Genomic DNA, 19095 nt, shown 5'->3' on the forward strand with positions numbered 1-19095 from the left:
ACTACCAATTTGTTTTGCATATTTACTACCAATTTGTTTTGCATATTTACTACCAATTTGTTTTGCATATTTACTACCAATTTGTTTTGCATATTTATTACCAATTTGTTTTGCATATTTACTACCAATTTGTTTTGCATGTTTACTACCAATTTGTTTTGCATGTTTACTACCAATTTGTTTTGCATGTTTACTACCAATTTGTTTTGCATGTTTACTACCAATTTGTTTTGCATATTTACTACCAATTTGTTTTGCATGTTTACTACCAATTTGTTTTGCATGTTTACTACCAATTTGTTTTGCATGTTTACTACCAATTTGTTTTGCATATTTACTACCAATTTGTTTTGCATATTTACTACCAATTTGTTTTGCATATTTACTACCAATTTGTTTTGCATATTTACTACCAATTTGTTTTGCATATTTACTACCAATTTGTTTTGCATATTTACTACCAATTTGTTTTGCATATTTACTACCAATTCGTTTTGCATATTTACTACCAATTCGTTTTGCATATTTACTACCAATTTGTTTTGCATATTTACTACCAATTTGTTTTGCATGTTTACTACCAAATTTGTTTTGCATGTTTACTACCAATTTGTTTTGCATGTTTACTACCAATTTGTTTTGCATATTTACTACCAATTTGTTTTGCATGTTTACTACCAATTTGTTTTGCATGTTTACTACCAATTTGTTTTGCATGTTTACTCCCAATTTGTTTTGCATATTTACTACCAATTTCTTTTGCATGTTTACTACCAATTTATTTTGCATATTTACTACCAATTTGTTTTGCATGTTTACTACCAATTTGTTTTGCATGTTTACTACCAATTTGTTTTGCATATTTACTACCAATTTGTTTTGCATGTTTACTACCAATTTGTTTTGCATATTTACTACCAATTTGTTTTGCATGTTTACTACCAATTTGTTTTGCATGTTTACTACCAATTTGTTTTGCATGTTTACTACCAATTTGTTTTGCATATTTACTACCAATTTGTTTTGCATGTTTACTACCAATTTGTTTTGCATATTTACTACCAATTTGTTTTGCATGTTTACTACCAATTTGTTTTGCATATTTACTACCATTTTTTTTTGCATGTTTACTACCAATTTGTTTTGCATGTTTACTACCAATTTGTTTTGCATATTTACTACCAATTTGTTTTGCATATTTACTACCAATTTGTTTTGCATGTTTACTACCAATTTGTTTTGCATGTTTACTACCAATTTGTTTTGCATATTTACTACCAATTTGTTTTGCATGTTTACTACCAATTTGTTTTGCATGTTTACTACCAATTTGTTTTGCATATTTACTACCAATTTGTTTTGCATATTTACTACCAATTTGTTTTGCATATTTACTACCAATTTGTTTTGCATGTTTACTACCAAATTTGTTTTGCATGTTTACTACCAATTTGTTTTGCATGTTTACTACCAATTTGTTTTGCATATTTACTACCAATTTGTTTTGCATGTTTACTACCAATTTGTTTTGCATGTTTACTACCAATTTGTTTTGCATGTTTACTACCAATTTGTTTTGCATATTTACTACCAATTTGTTTTGCATGTTTACTACCAATTTATTTTGCATATTTACTACCAATTTGTTTTGCATGTTTACTACCAATTTGTTTTGCATGTTTACTACCAATTTGTTTTGCATATTTACTACCAATTTGTTTTGCATGTTTACTACCAATTTGTTTTGCATGTTTACTACCAATTTGTTTTGCATGTTTACTACCAATTTGTTTTGCATATTTACTACCAATTTGTTTTGCATGTTTACTACCAATTTGTTTTGCATATTTACTACCAATTTGTTTTGCATGTTTACTACCAATTTGTTTTGCATATTTACTACCAATTTGTTTTGCATGTTTACTACCAATTTGTTTTGCATGTTTACTACCAATTTGTTTTGCATATTTACTACCAATTTGTTTTGCATATTTACTACCAATTTGTTTTGCATGTTTACTACCAATTTGTTTTGCATGTTTACTACCAATTTGTTTTGCATATTTACTACCAAATTTTTTTTTTGCATATTTACTACCAAATATTTTTTTGCATATTTACTACCAAATTTGTTTTGCATATTTACTATCAATATTTTTCCCCATTTACTAACATTTTTTTCTGCATATTTACTACCAAATTTTTTTTGCATATTTACTACCAATTTTTTTGCATATCTACTACCAAATTTTTTTACTACAAAATTTTTTGCATATTTATACCAAATTTTTTTACTACCAAATTTTTTTGCATATTTACTACCAAATTGTTTTTGCATATTTACTACTAAATTTTTTTTGCATATTTACCACCAAATTTTTTTTGCATATTTACTACCAAATTTATTTCCCCATTTACAACCAAATTTTGTTCCTATTTCCTACCAAATTTTTTTTTGCATATTTACTACCAAATTTTTTTTGCATATTTACTACCAAATTTTTTTTGCATATTTACTACCAAACTTTTTTCCTCATTTACTACCAATTTGTTTTGCATATTTACTACCAATTTGTTTTGCATATTTACTACCAAATTTTTTTTTTCATATTTACTACCAATTTCTTTTGCATATTTACTACCAATTTGTTTTGCATGTTTACTACCAATTTGTTTTGCACATTTACTACCAATTTTTTTTTGCATATTTACTACCAATTTGTTTTGCATGTTTACTACCAATTTGTTTTGCATATTTACTACCAATTCTTTTTGCATATTTACTACCAATTTGTTTTGCATGTTTACTACCAATTTGTTTTGCATGTTTACTACCAATTTGTTTTGCATGTTTACTACCAATTTGTTTTGCATGTTTACTACAAATTTGTTTTGCATGTTTACTACCAATTTGTTTTGCATATTTACTACCAATTTGTTTTGCATATTTACTACCAATTTTTTTTGCATATTTACTACCAATTTGTTTTGCATATTTACTACCAATTTGTTTTGCATGTTTACTACCAATTTGTTTTGCAAGTTTACTACCAATTTGTTTTGCATGTTTACTACCAATTTGTTTTGCATGTTTACTACCAATTTGTTTTGCATATTTACTACCAATTTGTTTTGCATATTTACTACCAATTTGTTTTGCATGTTTACTACCAATTTGTTTTGCATATTTACTACCAATTTGTTTTGCATATTTACTACCAATTTGTTTTGCATGTTTACTACCAATTTGTTTTGCATATTTACTACCAATTTGTTTTGCATGTTTACTACCAATTTGTTTTGCATGTTTACTACCAATTTGTTTTGCATGTTTACTACCAATTTGTTTTGCATATTTACTACCAATGTGTTTTGCCTGTTTACTACCAATTTGTTTTGCATATTTACTACCAATTTGTTTTGCATGTTTACTACCAATTTGTTTTGCATATTTACTACCAATTTGTTTTGCCTGTTTACTACCAATTTGTTTTGCATATTTACTACCAATTTGTTTTGCATGTTTACTACCAATTTGTTTTGCATATTTACTACCAATTTGTTTTGCATGTTTACTACCATTTTGTTTTGCATATTTACTACCAATTTGTTTTGCATTTTTACTACCAATTTGTTTTGCATGTTTACTACCAATTTGTTTTGCATGTTTACTACCAATTTGTTTTGCATATTTACTACAAATTTGTTTTGCATATTTACTACCAATTTGTTTTGCATGTTTACTACCAATTTGTTTTGCATGTTTACTACCAATTTGTTTTGCATGTTTACTACCCATTTGTTTTGCATGTTTACTACCAATTTGTTTTGCATATTTACTACCAATTTGTTTTGCATGTTTACTACCAATTTGTTTTGCATATTTACTACCAATTTGTTTTGCATGTTTACTACCAATTTGTTTTGCATATTTACTACCAATTTGTTTTGCATGTTTACTACCAATTTGTTTTGCATATTTACTACCAATTTGTTTTGCATTTTTACAACCAATTTGTTTTGCATGTTTACTACAAATTTGTTTTGCATATTTACTACCAATTTGTTTTGCATATTTACTATCAATTTGTTTTGCATGTTTACTACCAATTTGTTTTGCATGTTTACTACCAATTTGTTTTGCATATTTACTACCAATTTGTTTTGCATATTTACTACCAATTTGTTTTGCATATTTACTATCAATTTGTTTTGCATATTTACTACCAATTTGTTTTGCATGTTTACTACCAATTTGTTTTGCATGTTTACTACCAATTTGTTTTGCATATTTACTACCAATTTGTTTTGCATGTTTACTACCAATTTTTTTTGCATATTTACTACCAATTTGTTTTGCATGTTTACTACCAATTTGTTTTGCATGTTTACTACCAAATTTGTTTTGCATGTTTACTACCAATTTGTTTTGCATGTTTACTACCAATTTGTTTTGCATGTTTACTACCAATTTGTTTTGCATGTTTACTACCAATTTGTTTTGCATGTTTACTACCAATTTGTTTTGCATGTTTACTACCAATTTGTTTTGCATGTTTACTACCAATTTGTTTTGCATGTTTACTACTAATTTTTTTTGCATATTTACTACCAATTTGGTTTGCATGTTTACTACCAATTTATTTTGCATATTTACTACCAATTTGTTTTGCATGTTTACTACCAATTTGTTTTGCATGTTTACTACCAATTTGTTTTGCATGTTTACTACCAATTTGTTTTGCATGTTTACTACCAATTTGTTTTGCATGTTTACTACCAATTTGTTTTGCATGTTTACTACTAATTTTTTTTGCATGTTTACTACCAATTTGTTTTGCATGTTTACTACCAATTTGTTTTGCATGTTTACTACCAATTTGTTTTGCATGTTTACTACCAATTTGTTTTGCATATTTACTACCAATTTGTTTTGCATATTTACTACCAATTTGTTTTGCATGTTTACTACCAATTTGTTTTGCATATTTACTACCAATTTGTTTTGCATATTTACTACCAATTTGTTTTGCATATTTATTACCAATTTGTTTTGCATATTTACTACCAATTTGTTTTGCATGTTTACTACCAATTTGTTTTGCATGTTTACTACCAATTTGTTTTGCATGTTTACTACCAATTTGTTTTGCATATTTACTACCAATTTGTTTTGCATGTTTACTACCAATTTGTTTTGCATATTTACTACCAATTTGTTTTGCATATTTACTACCAATTTGTTTTGCATATTTACTACCAATTTGTTTTGCATATTTATTACCAATTTGTTTTGCATATTTACTACCAATTTGTTTTGCATGTTTACTACCAATTTGTTTTGCATGTTTACTACCAATTTGTTTTGCATGTTTACTACCAATTTGTTTTGCATGTTTACTACCAATTTGTTTTGCATATTTACTACCAATTTGTTTTGCATGTTTACTACCAATTTGTTTTGCATGTTTACTACCAATTTGTTTTGCATGTTTACTACCAATTTGTTTTGCATATTTACTACCAATTTGTTTTGCATATTTACTACCAATTTGTTTTGCATATTTACTACCAATTTGTTTTGCATATTTACTACCAATTTGTTTTGCATATTTACTACCAATTTGTTTTGCATATTTACTACCAATTCGTTTTGCATATTTACTACCAATTTGTTTTGCATATTTACTACCAATTTGTTTTGCATGTTTACTACCAAATTTGTTTTGCATGTTTACTACCAATTTGTTTTGCATGTTTACTACCAATTTGTTTTGCATATTTACTACCAATTTGTTTTGCATGTTTACTACCAATTTGTTTTGCATGTTTACTACCAATTTGTTTTGCATGTTTACTCCCAATTTGTTTTGCATATTTACTACCAATTTCTTTTGCATGTTTACTACCAATTTATTTTGCATATTTACTACCAATTTGTTTTGCATGTTTACTACCAATTTGTTTTGCATGTTTACTACCAATTTGTTTTGCATATTTACTACCAATTTGTTTTGCATGTTTACTACCAATTTGTTTTGCATATTTACTACCAATTTGTTTTGCATGTTTACTACCAATTTGTTTTGCATGTTTACTACCAATTTGTTTTGCATGTTTACTACCAATTTGTTTTGCATATTTACTACCAATTTGTTTTGCATGTTTACTACCAATTTGTTTTGCATATTTACTACCAATTTGTTTTGCATGTTTACTACCAATTTGTTTTGCATATTTACTACCATTTTTTTTTGCATGTTTACTACCAATTTGTTTTGCATGTTTACTACCAATTTGTTTTGCATATTTACTACCAATTTGTTTTGCATATTTACTACCAATTTGTTTTGCATGTTTACTACCAATTTGTTTTGCATGTTTACTACCAATTTGTTTTGCATATTTACTACCAATTTGTTTTGCATGTTTACTACCAATTTGTTTTGCATGTTTACTACCAATTTGTTTTGCATATTTACTACCAATTTGTTTTGCATATTTACTACCAATTTGTTTTGCATATTTACTACCAATTTGTTTTGCATGTTTACTACCAAATTTGTTTTGCATGTTTACTACCAATTTGTTTTGCATGTTTACTACCAATTTGTTTTGCATATTTACTACCAATTTGTTTTGCATGTTTACTACCAATTTGTTTTGCATGTTTACTACCAATTTGTTTTGCATGTTTACTACCAATTTGTTTTGCATATTTACTACCAATTGGTTTTGCATGTTTACTACCAATTTATTTTGCATATTTACTACCAATTTGTTTTGCATGTTTACTACCAATTTGTTTTGCATGTTTACTACCAATTTGTTTTGCATATTTACTACCAATTTGTTTTGCATGTTTACTACCAATTTGTTTTGCATGTTTACTACCAATTTGTTTTGCATGTTTACTACCAATTTGTTTTGCATATTTACTACCAATTTGTTTTGCATGTTTACTACCAATTTGTTTTGCATATTTACTACCAATTTGTTTTGCATGTTTACTACCAATTTGTTTTGCATATTTACTACCAATTTGTTTTGCATGTTTACTACCAATTTGTTTTGCATGTTTACTACCAATTTGTTTTGCATATTTACTACCAATTTGTTTTGCATATTTACTACCAATTTGTTTTGCATGTTTACTACCAATTTGTTTTGCATGTTTACTACCAATTTGTTTTGCATATTTACTACCAATTTGTTTTGCATGTTTACTACCAATTTATTTTGCATATTTACTACCAATTTGTTTTGCATGTTTACTACCAATTTGTTTTGCATGTTTACTACCAATTTGTTTTGCATGTTTACTACCAATTTGTTTTGCATGTTTACTACCAATTTGTTTTGCATATTTACTACCAATTTGTTTTGCATGTTTACTACCAATTTGTTTTGCATATTTACTACCAATTTGTTTTGCATATTTACTACCAATTTGTTTTGCATATTTACTACCAATTTGTTTTGCATATTTACTACCAATTTGTTTTGCATGTTTACTACCAATTGGTTTTGCATGTTTACTACCAATTTGTTTTGCATGTTTACTACCAATTTGTTTTGCATGTTTACTACCAATTTGTTTTGCATATTTACTACCAATTGGTTTTGCATGTTTACTACCAATTTGTTTTGCATATTTACTACCTATTTGTTTTGCATGTTTACTACCAATTTGTTTTGCATGTTTACTACCAATTTGTTTTGCATGTTTACTACCAATTTGTTTTGCATATTTACTACCAATTTGTTTTGCATGTTTACTACCCATTTGTTTTGCATGTTTACTACCAATTTGTTTTGCATATTTACTACCAATTTGTTTTGCATGTTTACTACCAATTTGTTTTGCATATTTACTACCAATTTGTTTTGCATGTTTACTACCAATTTGTTTTGCATATTTACTACCAATTTGTTTTGCATATTTACTACCAATTTGTTTTGCATGTTTACTACCAATTTGTTTTGCATATTTACTACCAATTTGTTTTGCATGTTTACTACCAATTTGTTTTGCATGTTTACTACCAATTTGTTTTGCATATTTACTACCAATTTGTTTTGCATGTTTACTACCAATTTGTTTTGCATATTTACTACCAAATTTGTTTTGCATGTTTACTACCAATTTGTTTTGCATGTTTACTACCAATTTGTTTTGCATATTTACTACCAATTTGTTTTGCATGTTTACTACCAATTTGTTTTGCATGTTTACTACCAATTTGTTTTGCATGTTTACTACCAATTTGTTTTGCATGTTTACTACCAATTTGTTTTGCATGTTTACTACCAATTTGTTTTGCATGTTTACTACCAATTTTTTTTGCATGTTTACTACCAATTTGTTTTGCATGTTTACTACCAATTTGTTTTGCATGTTTACTACCAATTTGTTTTGCATGTTTACTACCAATTTGTTTTGCATGTTTACTACCAATTTGTTTTGCATATTTACTACCAATTTGTTTTGCATGTTTACTACCAATTTGTTTTGCATGTTTACTACTAATTTTTTTTTCATGTTTACTACCAATTTGTTTTGCATGTTTACTACCAATTTGTTTTGCATGTTTACTACCAATTTGTTTTGCATGTTTACTACCAATTTGTTTTGCATGTTTACTACTAATTTTTTTTGCATGTTTACTACCAATTTGTTTTGCATGTTTACTACCAATTTGTTTTGCATGTTTACTACCAATTTGTTTTGCATGTTTACTACCAATTTGTTTTGCATGTTTACTACCAATTTGTTTTGCATGTTTACTACTAATTTTTTTTGCATGTTTACTACCAATTTGTTTTGCATGTTTACTACCAATTTGTTTTGCATGTTTACTACCAATTTGTTTTGCATGTTTACTACCAATTTGTTTTGCATGTTTACTACCAATTTGTTTTGCATGTTTACTACCAATTTGTTTTGCATGTTTACTACTAATTTTTTTTGCATGTTTACTACCAATTTGTTTTGCATGTTTACTACCAATTTGTTTTGCATGTTTACTACTAATTTTTTTTGCATGTTTACTACCAATTTGTTTTGCATGTTTACTACCAATTTGTTTTGCATGTTTACTACCAATTTGTTTTGCATGTTTACTACCAATTTGTTTTGCATGTTTACTACCAATTTGTTTTGCATGTTTACTACCAATTTGTTTTGCATGTTTACTACCAATTTGTTTTGCATGTTTACTACCAATTTGTTTTGCATGCTTACTACCAATTTGTTTTGCATGTTTACTACCAATTTGTTTTGCATGTTTACTACCAATTTGTTTTGCATGTTTACTACCAATTTGTTTTGCATGTTTACTACCAATTTGTTTTGCATGTTTACTACCAATTTGTTTTGCATGTTTACTACCAATTTGTTTTGCATGTTTACTACCAATTTGTTTTGCATGTTTACTACTAATTTTTTTTGCATGTTTACTACCAATTTGTTTTGCATGTTTACTACCAATTTGTTTTGCATGTTTACTACCAATTTGTTTTGCATGTTTACTACCAATTTGTTTTGCATGTTTACTACCAATTTGTTTTGCATGTTTACTACTAATTTTTTTTGCATGTTTACTACCAATTTGTTTTGCATGTTTACTACCAATTTGTTTTGCATGTTTACTACCAATTTGTTTTGCATGTTTACTACCAATTTGTTTTGCATGTTTACTACCAATTTGTTTTGCATGTTTACTACCAATTTGTTTTGCATGTTTACTACCAATTTGTTTTGCATGTTTACTACCAATTTGTTTTGCATATTTACTACCAATTTGTTTTGCATGTTTACTACCAATTTGTTTTGCATATTTACTACCAATTTGTTTTGCATATTTACTACCAATTTGTTTTGCATATTTACTACCAATTTGTTTTGTATATTTACTACCAATTTGTTTTGCATATTTATTACCAATTTGTTTTGCATATTTACTACCAATTTGTTTTGCATGTTTACTACCAATTTGTTTTGCATGTTTACTACCAATTTGTTTTGCATGTTTACTACCAATTTGTTTTGCATGTTTACTACCAATTTGTTTTGCATATTTACTACCAATTTGTTTTGCATGTTTACTACCAATTTGTTTTGCATGTTTACTACCAATTTGTTTTGCATGTTTACTACCAATTTGTTTTGCATATTTACTACCAATTTGTGTTGCATATTTACTACCAATTTGTTTTGCATATTTACTACCAATTTGTTTTGCATATTTACTACCAATTTGTTTTGCATATTTACTACCAATTTGTTTTGCATATTTACTACCAATTTGTTTTGCATATTTACTACCAATTTGTTTTGCATGTTTACTACCAATTTGTTTTGCATGTTTACTACCAATTTGTTTTGCATGTTTACTACCAATTTGTTTTGCATGTTTACTACCAATTTGTTTTGCATGTTTACTACCAATTTGTTTTGCATATTTACTACCAATTTGTTTTGCATGTTTACTACCAATTTGTTTTGCATGTTTACTACCAAATTTGTTTTGCATGTTTACTACCAATTTGTTTTGCATGTTTACTACCAATTTGTTTTGCATATTTACTACCAATTTGTTTTGCATGTTTACTACCAATTTGTTTTGCATGTTTACTACCAATTTGTTTTGCATGTTTACTACCAATTTGTTTTGCATATTTACTACCAATTTGTTTTGCATGTTTACTACCAATTTATTTTGCATATTTACTACCAATTTGTTTTGCATGTTTACTACCAATTTGTTTTGCATGTTTACTACCAATTTGTTTTGCATATTTACTACCAATTTGTTTTGCATGTTTACTACCAATTTGTTTTGCATGTTTACTACCAATTTGTTTTGCATGTTTACTACCAATTTGTTTTGCATGTTTACTACAAATTTGTTTTGCATGTTTACTACCAATTTGTTTTGCATATTTACTACCAATTTGTTTTGCATGTTTACTACCAATTTGTTTTGCATATTTACTACGAATTTGTTTTGCATGTTTACTACCAATTTGTTTTGCATGTTTACTACCAATTTGTTTTGCATGTTTACTACCAATTTGTTTTGCATGTTTACTACCAATTTGTTTTGCATGTTTACTACCAATTTGTTTTGCATATTTACTACCAATTTGTTTTGCATGTTTACTACCAATTTGTTTTGCATATTTACTACCAATTTGTTTTGCATGTTTACTACCAATTTGTTTTGCATATTTACTACCAATTTGTTTTGCATGTTTACTACCAATTTGTTTTGCATGTTTACTACCAATTTGTTTTGCATGTTTACTACCAATTTGTTTTGCATGTTTACTACCAATTTGTTTTGCATATTTACTACTAATTTGTTTTGCATATTTACTACCAATTTGTTTTGCATGTTTACTACCAATTTGTTTTGCATATTTACTACCAATTTGTTTTGCATGTTTACTACCAATTTGTTTTGCATGTTTACTACCAATTTGTTTTGCATGTTTACTACCAATTTGTTTTGCATGTTTACTACCAATTTGTTTTGCATGTTTACTACCAATTTGTTTTGCATATTTACTACCAAATTTGTTTTGCATGTTTACTACCAATTTGTTTTGCATATTTACTACCAATTTGTTTTGCATGTTTACTACCAATTTGTTTTGCATGTTTACTACCAATTTGTTTTGCATATTTACTACCAATTTGTTTTGCATATTTACTACCAATTTGTTTTGCATGTTTACTACCAATTTGTTTTGCATGTTTACTACCAATTTATTTTGCATATTTACTACCAATTTGTTTTGCATGTTTACTACCAATTTGTTTTGCATGTTTACTACCAATTTGTTTTGCATGTTTACTACCAATTTGTTTTGCATATTTACTACCAATTTGTTTTGCATGTTTACTACCAATTTGTTTTGCATATTTACTACCAATTTGTTTTGCATGTTTACTACCAATTTGTTTTGCATATTTACTACCAATTTGTTTTGCATATTTACTACCAATTTGTTTTGCATATTTACTACCAATTTGTTTTGCATATTTACTACCAATTTGTTTTGCATGTTTACTACCAATTTGTTTTGCATATTTACTACCAATTTGTTTTGCATATTTACTACCAATTTGTTTTGCATATTTACTACCAATTTGTTTTGCATATTTACTACCAATTTGTTTTGCATATTTACTACCAAATTTTTATTTGCATATTTACTACCTCGTGGTTGGTGCACCAGCACATATGTGGTGACAATAATTCATGCTTGAGAGAATGGTAACTTTATATTAAACTATTGTATACTGACAGGTGTAAGAAGTTTTCTAGTTGTTACAACAACTGATAAGTAATAGTGGTAAAAAAATAAAAAAGGCTCTATTACTAATGTAGGCTGGAGAGTTTAGTCTGACATTTTCTATTGTATAGTTCGAGAGAATTGAATTTTTTTTTTTAGGTTTTTTTTTATTGCATATCAACCTTTCAGCAATGTTCCAATTTTCTGATGCCAAAATTAGCTATTTTGCTTGCTTTTATGTTATTCTATAAATGATGTTCTTTAACCGATAGCAACACCAGTAGCATGTGCAAGGACTGTTGTTTTTATGTAATGACTTTTAATCGGACAAAATCTTCTATCAGTAGTTTACCGCTTTCTTTCTCCTTTTCCTGGTTTTTCTTTCAGATATAATACATGTGCACATATATATCCTGCCTAGGTCTTTTGGGCCAAAGATCCTTGACAAATGTAACAAGAGACACATATGAACTACTAAACTTAGCAATATAAATTATGTTAGTAAGGCATGCTAATATGCACACGTATTCAACATGCCTATCCTAGTCAAAATAACCTGCTCTACTCAATTTTCCCTTATATGCAAGAACTATTCTTTCACCAAAAAAGTTCTTAAAACATACTTAACTCTCAATCTTTACCAACCTTTCATTTTTGATGGTTTTAACAAATTGTAAATAGAAAATGATTATTTTGTATGGATGGACTTTGTCTTTTGATGATAGTGCTCTATTTTAACAGAACCAAACATATACTCTCACATAAAGCTAAAAATAATGATAAATAAGGAGTCACTCCATAATGATTTCAAATTAGAGCATCATCATCAAATGTAGTTTTAGACATTTATTTTCTGCTATGATATTCATATATAATTTATTTTTTCTGTTCAATGGTTGCAAACTTAAATGAATTGTTGAAAGGTCACCACCATGAGTGGTTTCACTCATAGACCTCGCCGCATCCTCCCCTAGTTTTGTTTTCTATTAATTTATTATAAAAATTCTTTACATTTTTTAGAAGCTAATTCAATGAAGCAATGTTATTTGTTAACAAATTGATTTTGCAATAAAAATGTAAATCATGTAATTGCTAGAAATATACAAAGTTTTCTGATAATTTCTATTTCATCCATGGCTGGGTGGTTGATGCCACTGTGGGTTCACACATTTTTAAACATACAGTTTTTATGGAGTGGAGTTGCTAACCGGTTTTAAATTCCATATTATCCTTTGAAAATTCAATCTGTACTAACATTTTATTAGAGAGAATTTGATGTTTTCATTTTCAATTTTTCTTTCTTCTATTATAAGAAAGTAAAACAAATAAAACAAACATTGTTAGCAAAAGTAAAAAAGAATGAACTTTTATATTTTTTTTTACCAATAACCATATGCAGGAGGAAGAACATGAGGCATAGCAATTTGAATTAGCGATCATCTCTGATTTTTTTGTACAAAATAAAAATAAATTCAACCCTTATTCTGTGGGAAAAACAATTGAATCATAATTTGTATTTGTATCTAATACAGGATATACTGCAACTGGAGAAAGTTCAATGGTGCAAGGACTACAGGATCTGCCCTATGAGAGCTAACCTAAGAAATTTAACCTTTTCTTCTTTAGCACATGCAGTCATCTCATTTTGGTCTGCAATCTCCTCAATGAACCTATTTACTTTTTGGGCCAGAAGGTCGGGTGTGGTTTTGAAAAGTCAGCACACTAGCACAAAAAATACAGTCAGCACACTAGCACAAAAAATACAGTCAGCACACTAGCACAAAAAATACAGTCAGCACACTAGCACAAAAAATACAGTCAGCACACTAGCACAAAAAATGATTCCGCAGCCTCGTTTGCATTATTCTGTACTGGTAGCTCAAGCGATTAAAATTAATGTATTCTCAGAGTAAACAGAACCATACTTCAACCAGACAGCAACAAATTCTTTGATATAGCAGCCTAATTCAAAACATTTGTGATCTCAAAACAGCAATTTAAGGTGAAATTGCACAACTACTGTTATCTTTTCTGGAATTTTTTGTTTCTTTTTTACTACATGACAACTGAAATTTGCTTGGTTTATTTTTTGCAAAATTTATTGAGTTGAAACATGACAGAACCACCTTCAAAATTATTTGCATCCAACAATAAGTTTGTATAAATATTTAGGAATCTTTTGACTTGGTTACATTTTGTGTGATTGTTAGTAGCATGCAGAGGGGTCCAGACATTCAAATTGAAGGGACACCCATGGGAGCAAATTAAAGCAAGAAAAAATAATAGATACAACTCCTAACTAAACATTTCATTTTTGCAGTTATCAAGTGTCCTTGGTGCAATACTGCCAGATTCATATGAAATATTGGACAGATGATAGCCATCGGAAAATACTCATCTTCTTAGCTTTCACCCAAGGCAACACCATGCCTATTATGACATCATCCTGCAATAGCTGAAGATGATAAAATATATAAATGTGACAGTGTTGATGGATTAAAATGGGTTGATATGCCACGAGGGCAAATATTGGGATGCAGATAATTGAAAAGAAAGAGAGAAAAGAAATAGGAAAGAAAGAAAATGTTTGAACTGTGTTAAATGCTTGTAGGGATAGTAAAAAAAAAAGGATTGATAAGAAATATTCTGAGGACCAGTCCAAAAGGTAGTAAGGAGAGATAAATGAAGAAGCAGAAAAGAGAGGCTTGAACTTGAAAGTTCATTGGCCACTCATGGTCTGATAATGTATTCTCCAGAGTTGGAAATTGTAGAATATTACAGAATGTATTATTGAGAGTTATGAGTTCTATTGGGAGGGGGGCACTTCTGATTCTCAATATAGATCAATACATAAGTGAGCTTTAATGACTCAATATGCTCTCCAGTGGTGTCCACACCACTAAGAAATTAATCTTTAGACTTAGGGTTGAAATGACTAAACTTAAACATTACCCAAACTTTGCTTTGCTTGCCAGGCAACTCCACTTTAAGAGACTGGCCCTCAGATTAGGATTTAAATTACTAAACTCGAAAATCGTTCAGACTTAATGCCATCCAGACATGAATATTAATACCTTAAGTTGGATATAAATGACCAGAGTTGTTAAATCTTTCTATGAATAATTGTTGTTACTTTATCCCAAAAGACGAGTCATCGATTGGTTAATCTTTCTTCTTTTCGCTTGAAATGACCTTTGCTCCTCAGTGATACAAATTTAGGTAACTAGTGTTGAACGATTAGCCCTTTCCATCTTTTCACAACATGGTGGAAGTGGTGATTTGTCAAACAGGGCTTTTCAACACCCAGGGGCTCACCCAGAGTGAACGCTAATTATCAAGAGACCAACCAGGACCTAGAGCATCCAAATTTGGTACGTCACTCACTGGACATTGTTAGAGAAGTTAAAGTAGTACATAAACATCTACTTGATTTTTTTTGATTTTTTTGTAAATTGTCTTCAAAATTACTAGTTAATCTAAAATATAGAGGAATGGGTGTTACCTTTTTGAGGTCATCTTTTTTAACATTTATGGATAATGCAAAAGTAATAATTTTCGGAAATCCTATGAAAAAAGATTATTATTCAATTTAGAAAACCATTAAATATTTTAAAAAATGGCATGCATTGCTACTGTCATCACTGTTGAGAACAACTGATCACAATGAGAATGGAAGAACTCTCTACATAATATTACTAGTTTACAATATTACATGCCAATGTTACAATAATTTCTTTTTTTTTTATTACATTTTCACCCCAAACAAGGCAAATTGCCACTTTGGTGTAGGGGGCTACTATCAGGGGCAACACTACTGGGGTACTATGTAGGGATTTGGGCAGCAAGGTGTCGGTTCAAGTTACACTTGAACTTCTGCACGTCAGTACTGTTGGGGAAGCAGGGACCTGGAATGGAATTCCAGAGTCTAGCGGTTCTGGGGAAGAAACTATTGGAGTAAAAAGATCTTTTACATCTAGGGATCTCTACAGTGTGGGGGTGGGATTTAGCAGCCTGTCGGGTTTGTCGAGGGTGCTCACGTCGTGGGGGCACAAGTGATTGCAGTTCGTCAGAGCATTCACCACTAAAATACTTGTAGAAAAGGCAGAGGGATGCAACATTTCGTCGATGGGACAGAGGCTGAAGCTTAGATGCCAGTTCAGGGCCTATCAGGTTTGCGACTCTCTTTTGAACCTTGTCAAGGAGCGAGAGACTAGTAGCAGATGCACCAGCCCAGATGTGGCAGCAATACTCCATACATGGGCGAATGGTGGTCTTATAGAGGTACAGGATACTTTCAGGTGTTAGTAGTTTTCTAGCACGGTAGAGAGAGCCCACCTTTCTTGCAGCGGCCCTGGCAATGCCTTCAATGTAATTGTTCCAACTCATGTTTCCTGTGAACGTTAGGCCAAGGAGTTTGAAAGATGGACTCTCAGATAAAGAGTCGTTGGCCATTGCTATGGGTGGTAGAGAGGGTTTCTTGTAATTATTGAATGAAACTAGTTTAGTCTTGGCAGCATTGAACGCGACCAACCACTTTTGTCCCCATTCCACTACAGATTGGAGGTCTTCCTCTAGTGTTTCTGCCATTTCTTTAGAAATGTGTTCATTCGTCTTCCTGTCGTGCCTGTCATAGAGTGTAGTGTCATCAGCATATATACCCATCTCAGAGGCAATGTTGTCGGGGAGGTCATTTATGAATATCAGGAACAATAGAGGTCCAAGGATAGAACCCTGGGGCACTCCCGCATTTATATCATATTGTTTAGATGTACGACCGTCGAGGACAACCTGGATTTTTCTCTTATCTAAGAAGGATTTAATTATGTTAAGTATTCTACCAGTGATACCGTATGATCTGATTTTACTGAGGAGACCCTCATGCCATACCCTGTCAAAAGCCTTAGATATATCTAGAGCTATCGCTCTGCCCTCCCCCGCTTTGTCCAGTGAATGGTATATATGTTCAGAGATCACAGTTAGGATGTCTGCTGTGGAACGGGCTTGTCTAAATCCATATTGTTTGTCAGTCAGTAGTTTAGCATCTGTAAGATGATGGACTAGAGCATGGTTAATTATGGTCTCAAATATTTTGGCAAAAAGTGGGAGGAGGCTAATGGGGCGATAATTTGATGGGTCTGTCCTTTCGCCAGAATTCTTGAATACTGGTACTACAGAAGCAGTTTTCCAACAGCCCGGAAAGCAAGCTTCATTAAGGCATTTGTTGTAGAGTTTGGAGAGTACTGGAGCTACTTCGGCTGAGCACTTTTTTAATAGCACAGCTGGGATAAGATCGGGTCCACATGCTTTTGAGGTGTCAAGGTTTTTTATGATAGCATGCACCTGAGCAGGGGTGGTTTTCAGATCGTCTAGTGTGGCGTCTGTCCGCATAGGAAAGTCAGGTAGGGGGTGGTTGGAAGGGTCCAGTGTGGAGTTTGAGGCAAACCGACTGGCAAGCATGTTAGCCTTGTCAGTTGCTGAGGAGACAACCTCGTGATTGTTGGTTAGTGGGGGAATTGTTGATTGCCCATTATTTACTTATTTTTTATTTATTTATTTATTATATATTATAATTAAATATATTATAATTAAATGAAAGGAGAGAGGGTCACTTTTAGAAGATTTTAGTTGGTTATGTTCTTCAACGCCCAAAGTAAAAATTCATCTGCAAGCCCTAATTACATCCACTGGCTGGATGAAAGTCAGCTAAAGACTTGTGAGGATAGACATGGAGTTGGTGACTGCTCATTTCTCACACACATAATTGGAATCAGGAATGACTGAAGTATGTTAAAGACTCAATTGTAAATTCTCAGATGAACTGCCTTGACATGATAAACTAATTAGGAATTACCTACCACAGATGAATGCTAATAATTTGATAATAATTTGCAAGCTATGGAGTGTGTGATTTATTTGAATATTGTAGTTTGTAAATGTAGAGATAGAGCAGTAAATAAAGTGAATCCTTTTTTTCTAAGATATGGAAGTTAATGGGTGTTCATTTAAAAAAAAAGATGAGGAACATACTAAGCAGCTAGCTTTTACTTAGGGGAAACGAGTTCAAAAATAAATAGAATGCTTATGTTATTTACAATAATAGAACAATTTTAAAATGTCATTGTTAATAAAAATATCACACTCATTTTTGCATTACTTTTGGTTCAGATTTTGTGAAACTTGCAAAGTTTTAAATTACCTTTAACGCCATTTCAGTAAAGTTACCCCTAACAACATCTTTCAATGTTCCCAGACGAAAAATAGGACAGTGAGGGCTGTGTATAGCATCATACTGACAAGTTAAGTTGGAGAGAATATTCTTCCTGAAGAAATGATAAAAAAAACAAAAGAAAATTCTTTACAAGTATTAAGCAAATTTAGCGATAAAATTATACAAGAAACAAGAGGGAAGCACATTGCATAATTTGTGCCTGAATTTCTACAATGACGAATTATCATTATCTCCACTGCTTTTCTTTCAGACTATTTTTATAGAAGTATATTTACATTTTTATAGAAGTATATTTACATCAATATGCTTGTTGGCCTTCTGCAAATATTCAAAAATATAATTACTGTTTGGATTATTGTTCTCATCTTGATTGTTATATTGACAACATTTCGGCCATTATAATCTTCGATCTTCTTCAGGTATATTTTTACAAACTTTTGAATTTTTATTCTGAATTCAGGAGTCTATATGGAATTCCAAATTGAACATTTTAATCGAGTTTTTGTATATTGGATGCAAGAGTCCTTACTCTGTAGTCAGTAATGTTTTATGCTTGCCCTCGG

At 30.1% G+C, this 19095-nt stretch overlaps 1 protein-coding gene across 17 annotated transcripts in view; it reads right to left on the reverse strand.

Moving 5' to 3' along the window:
• Positions 1 to 19095, reverse strand: part of LOC145242419 (P2X purinoceptor 4-like) — a 691075-nt gene that overhangs the window by 219455 nt on the left and 452525 nt on the right. For 4 of the 17 annotated variants that reach the window (XM_080105465.1, XM_080105467.1, XM_080105466.1 and 1 more), the window contains one exon: positions 18500 to 18623. The exons of the other annotated variants lie outside the window; for them this stretch is intronic. In XM_080105465.1, the coding sequence (XP_079961591.1) occupies positions 18500 to 18623 (124 nt within the window). The remainder of the gene's footprint in view (positions 1 to 18499; positions 18624 to 19095) is intronic. 17 annotated transcript variants of the gene reach the window in all.

This window comes from Euprymna scolopes, chromosome 21, assembly GCF_053919585.1.
Source record: "Euprymna scolopes isolate OS-2025 chromosome 21, ASM5391958v1, whole genome shotgun sequence".
NCBI classification, from domain to species: domain Eukaryota; kingdom Metazoa; phylum Mollusca; class Cephalopoda; order Sepiida; family Sepiolidae; genus Euprymna; species Euprymna scolopes.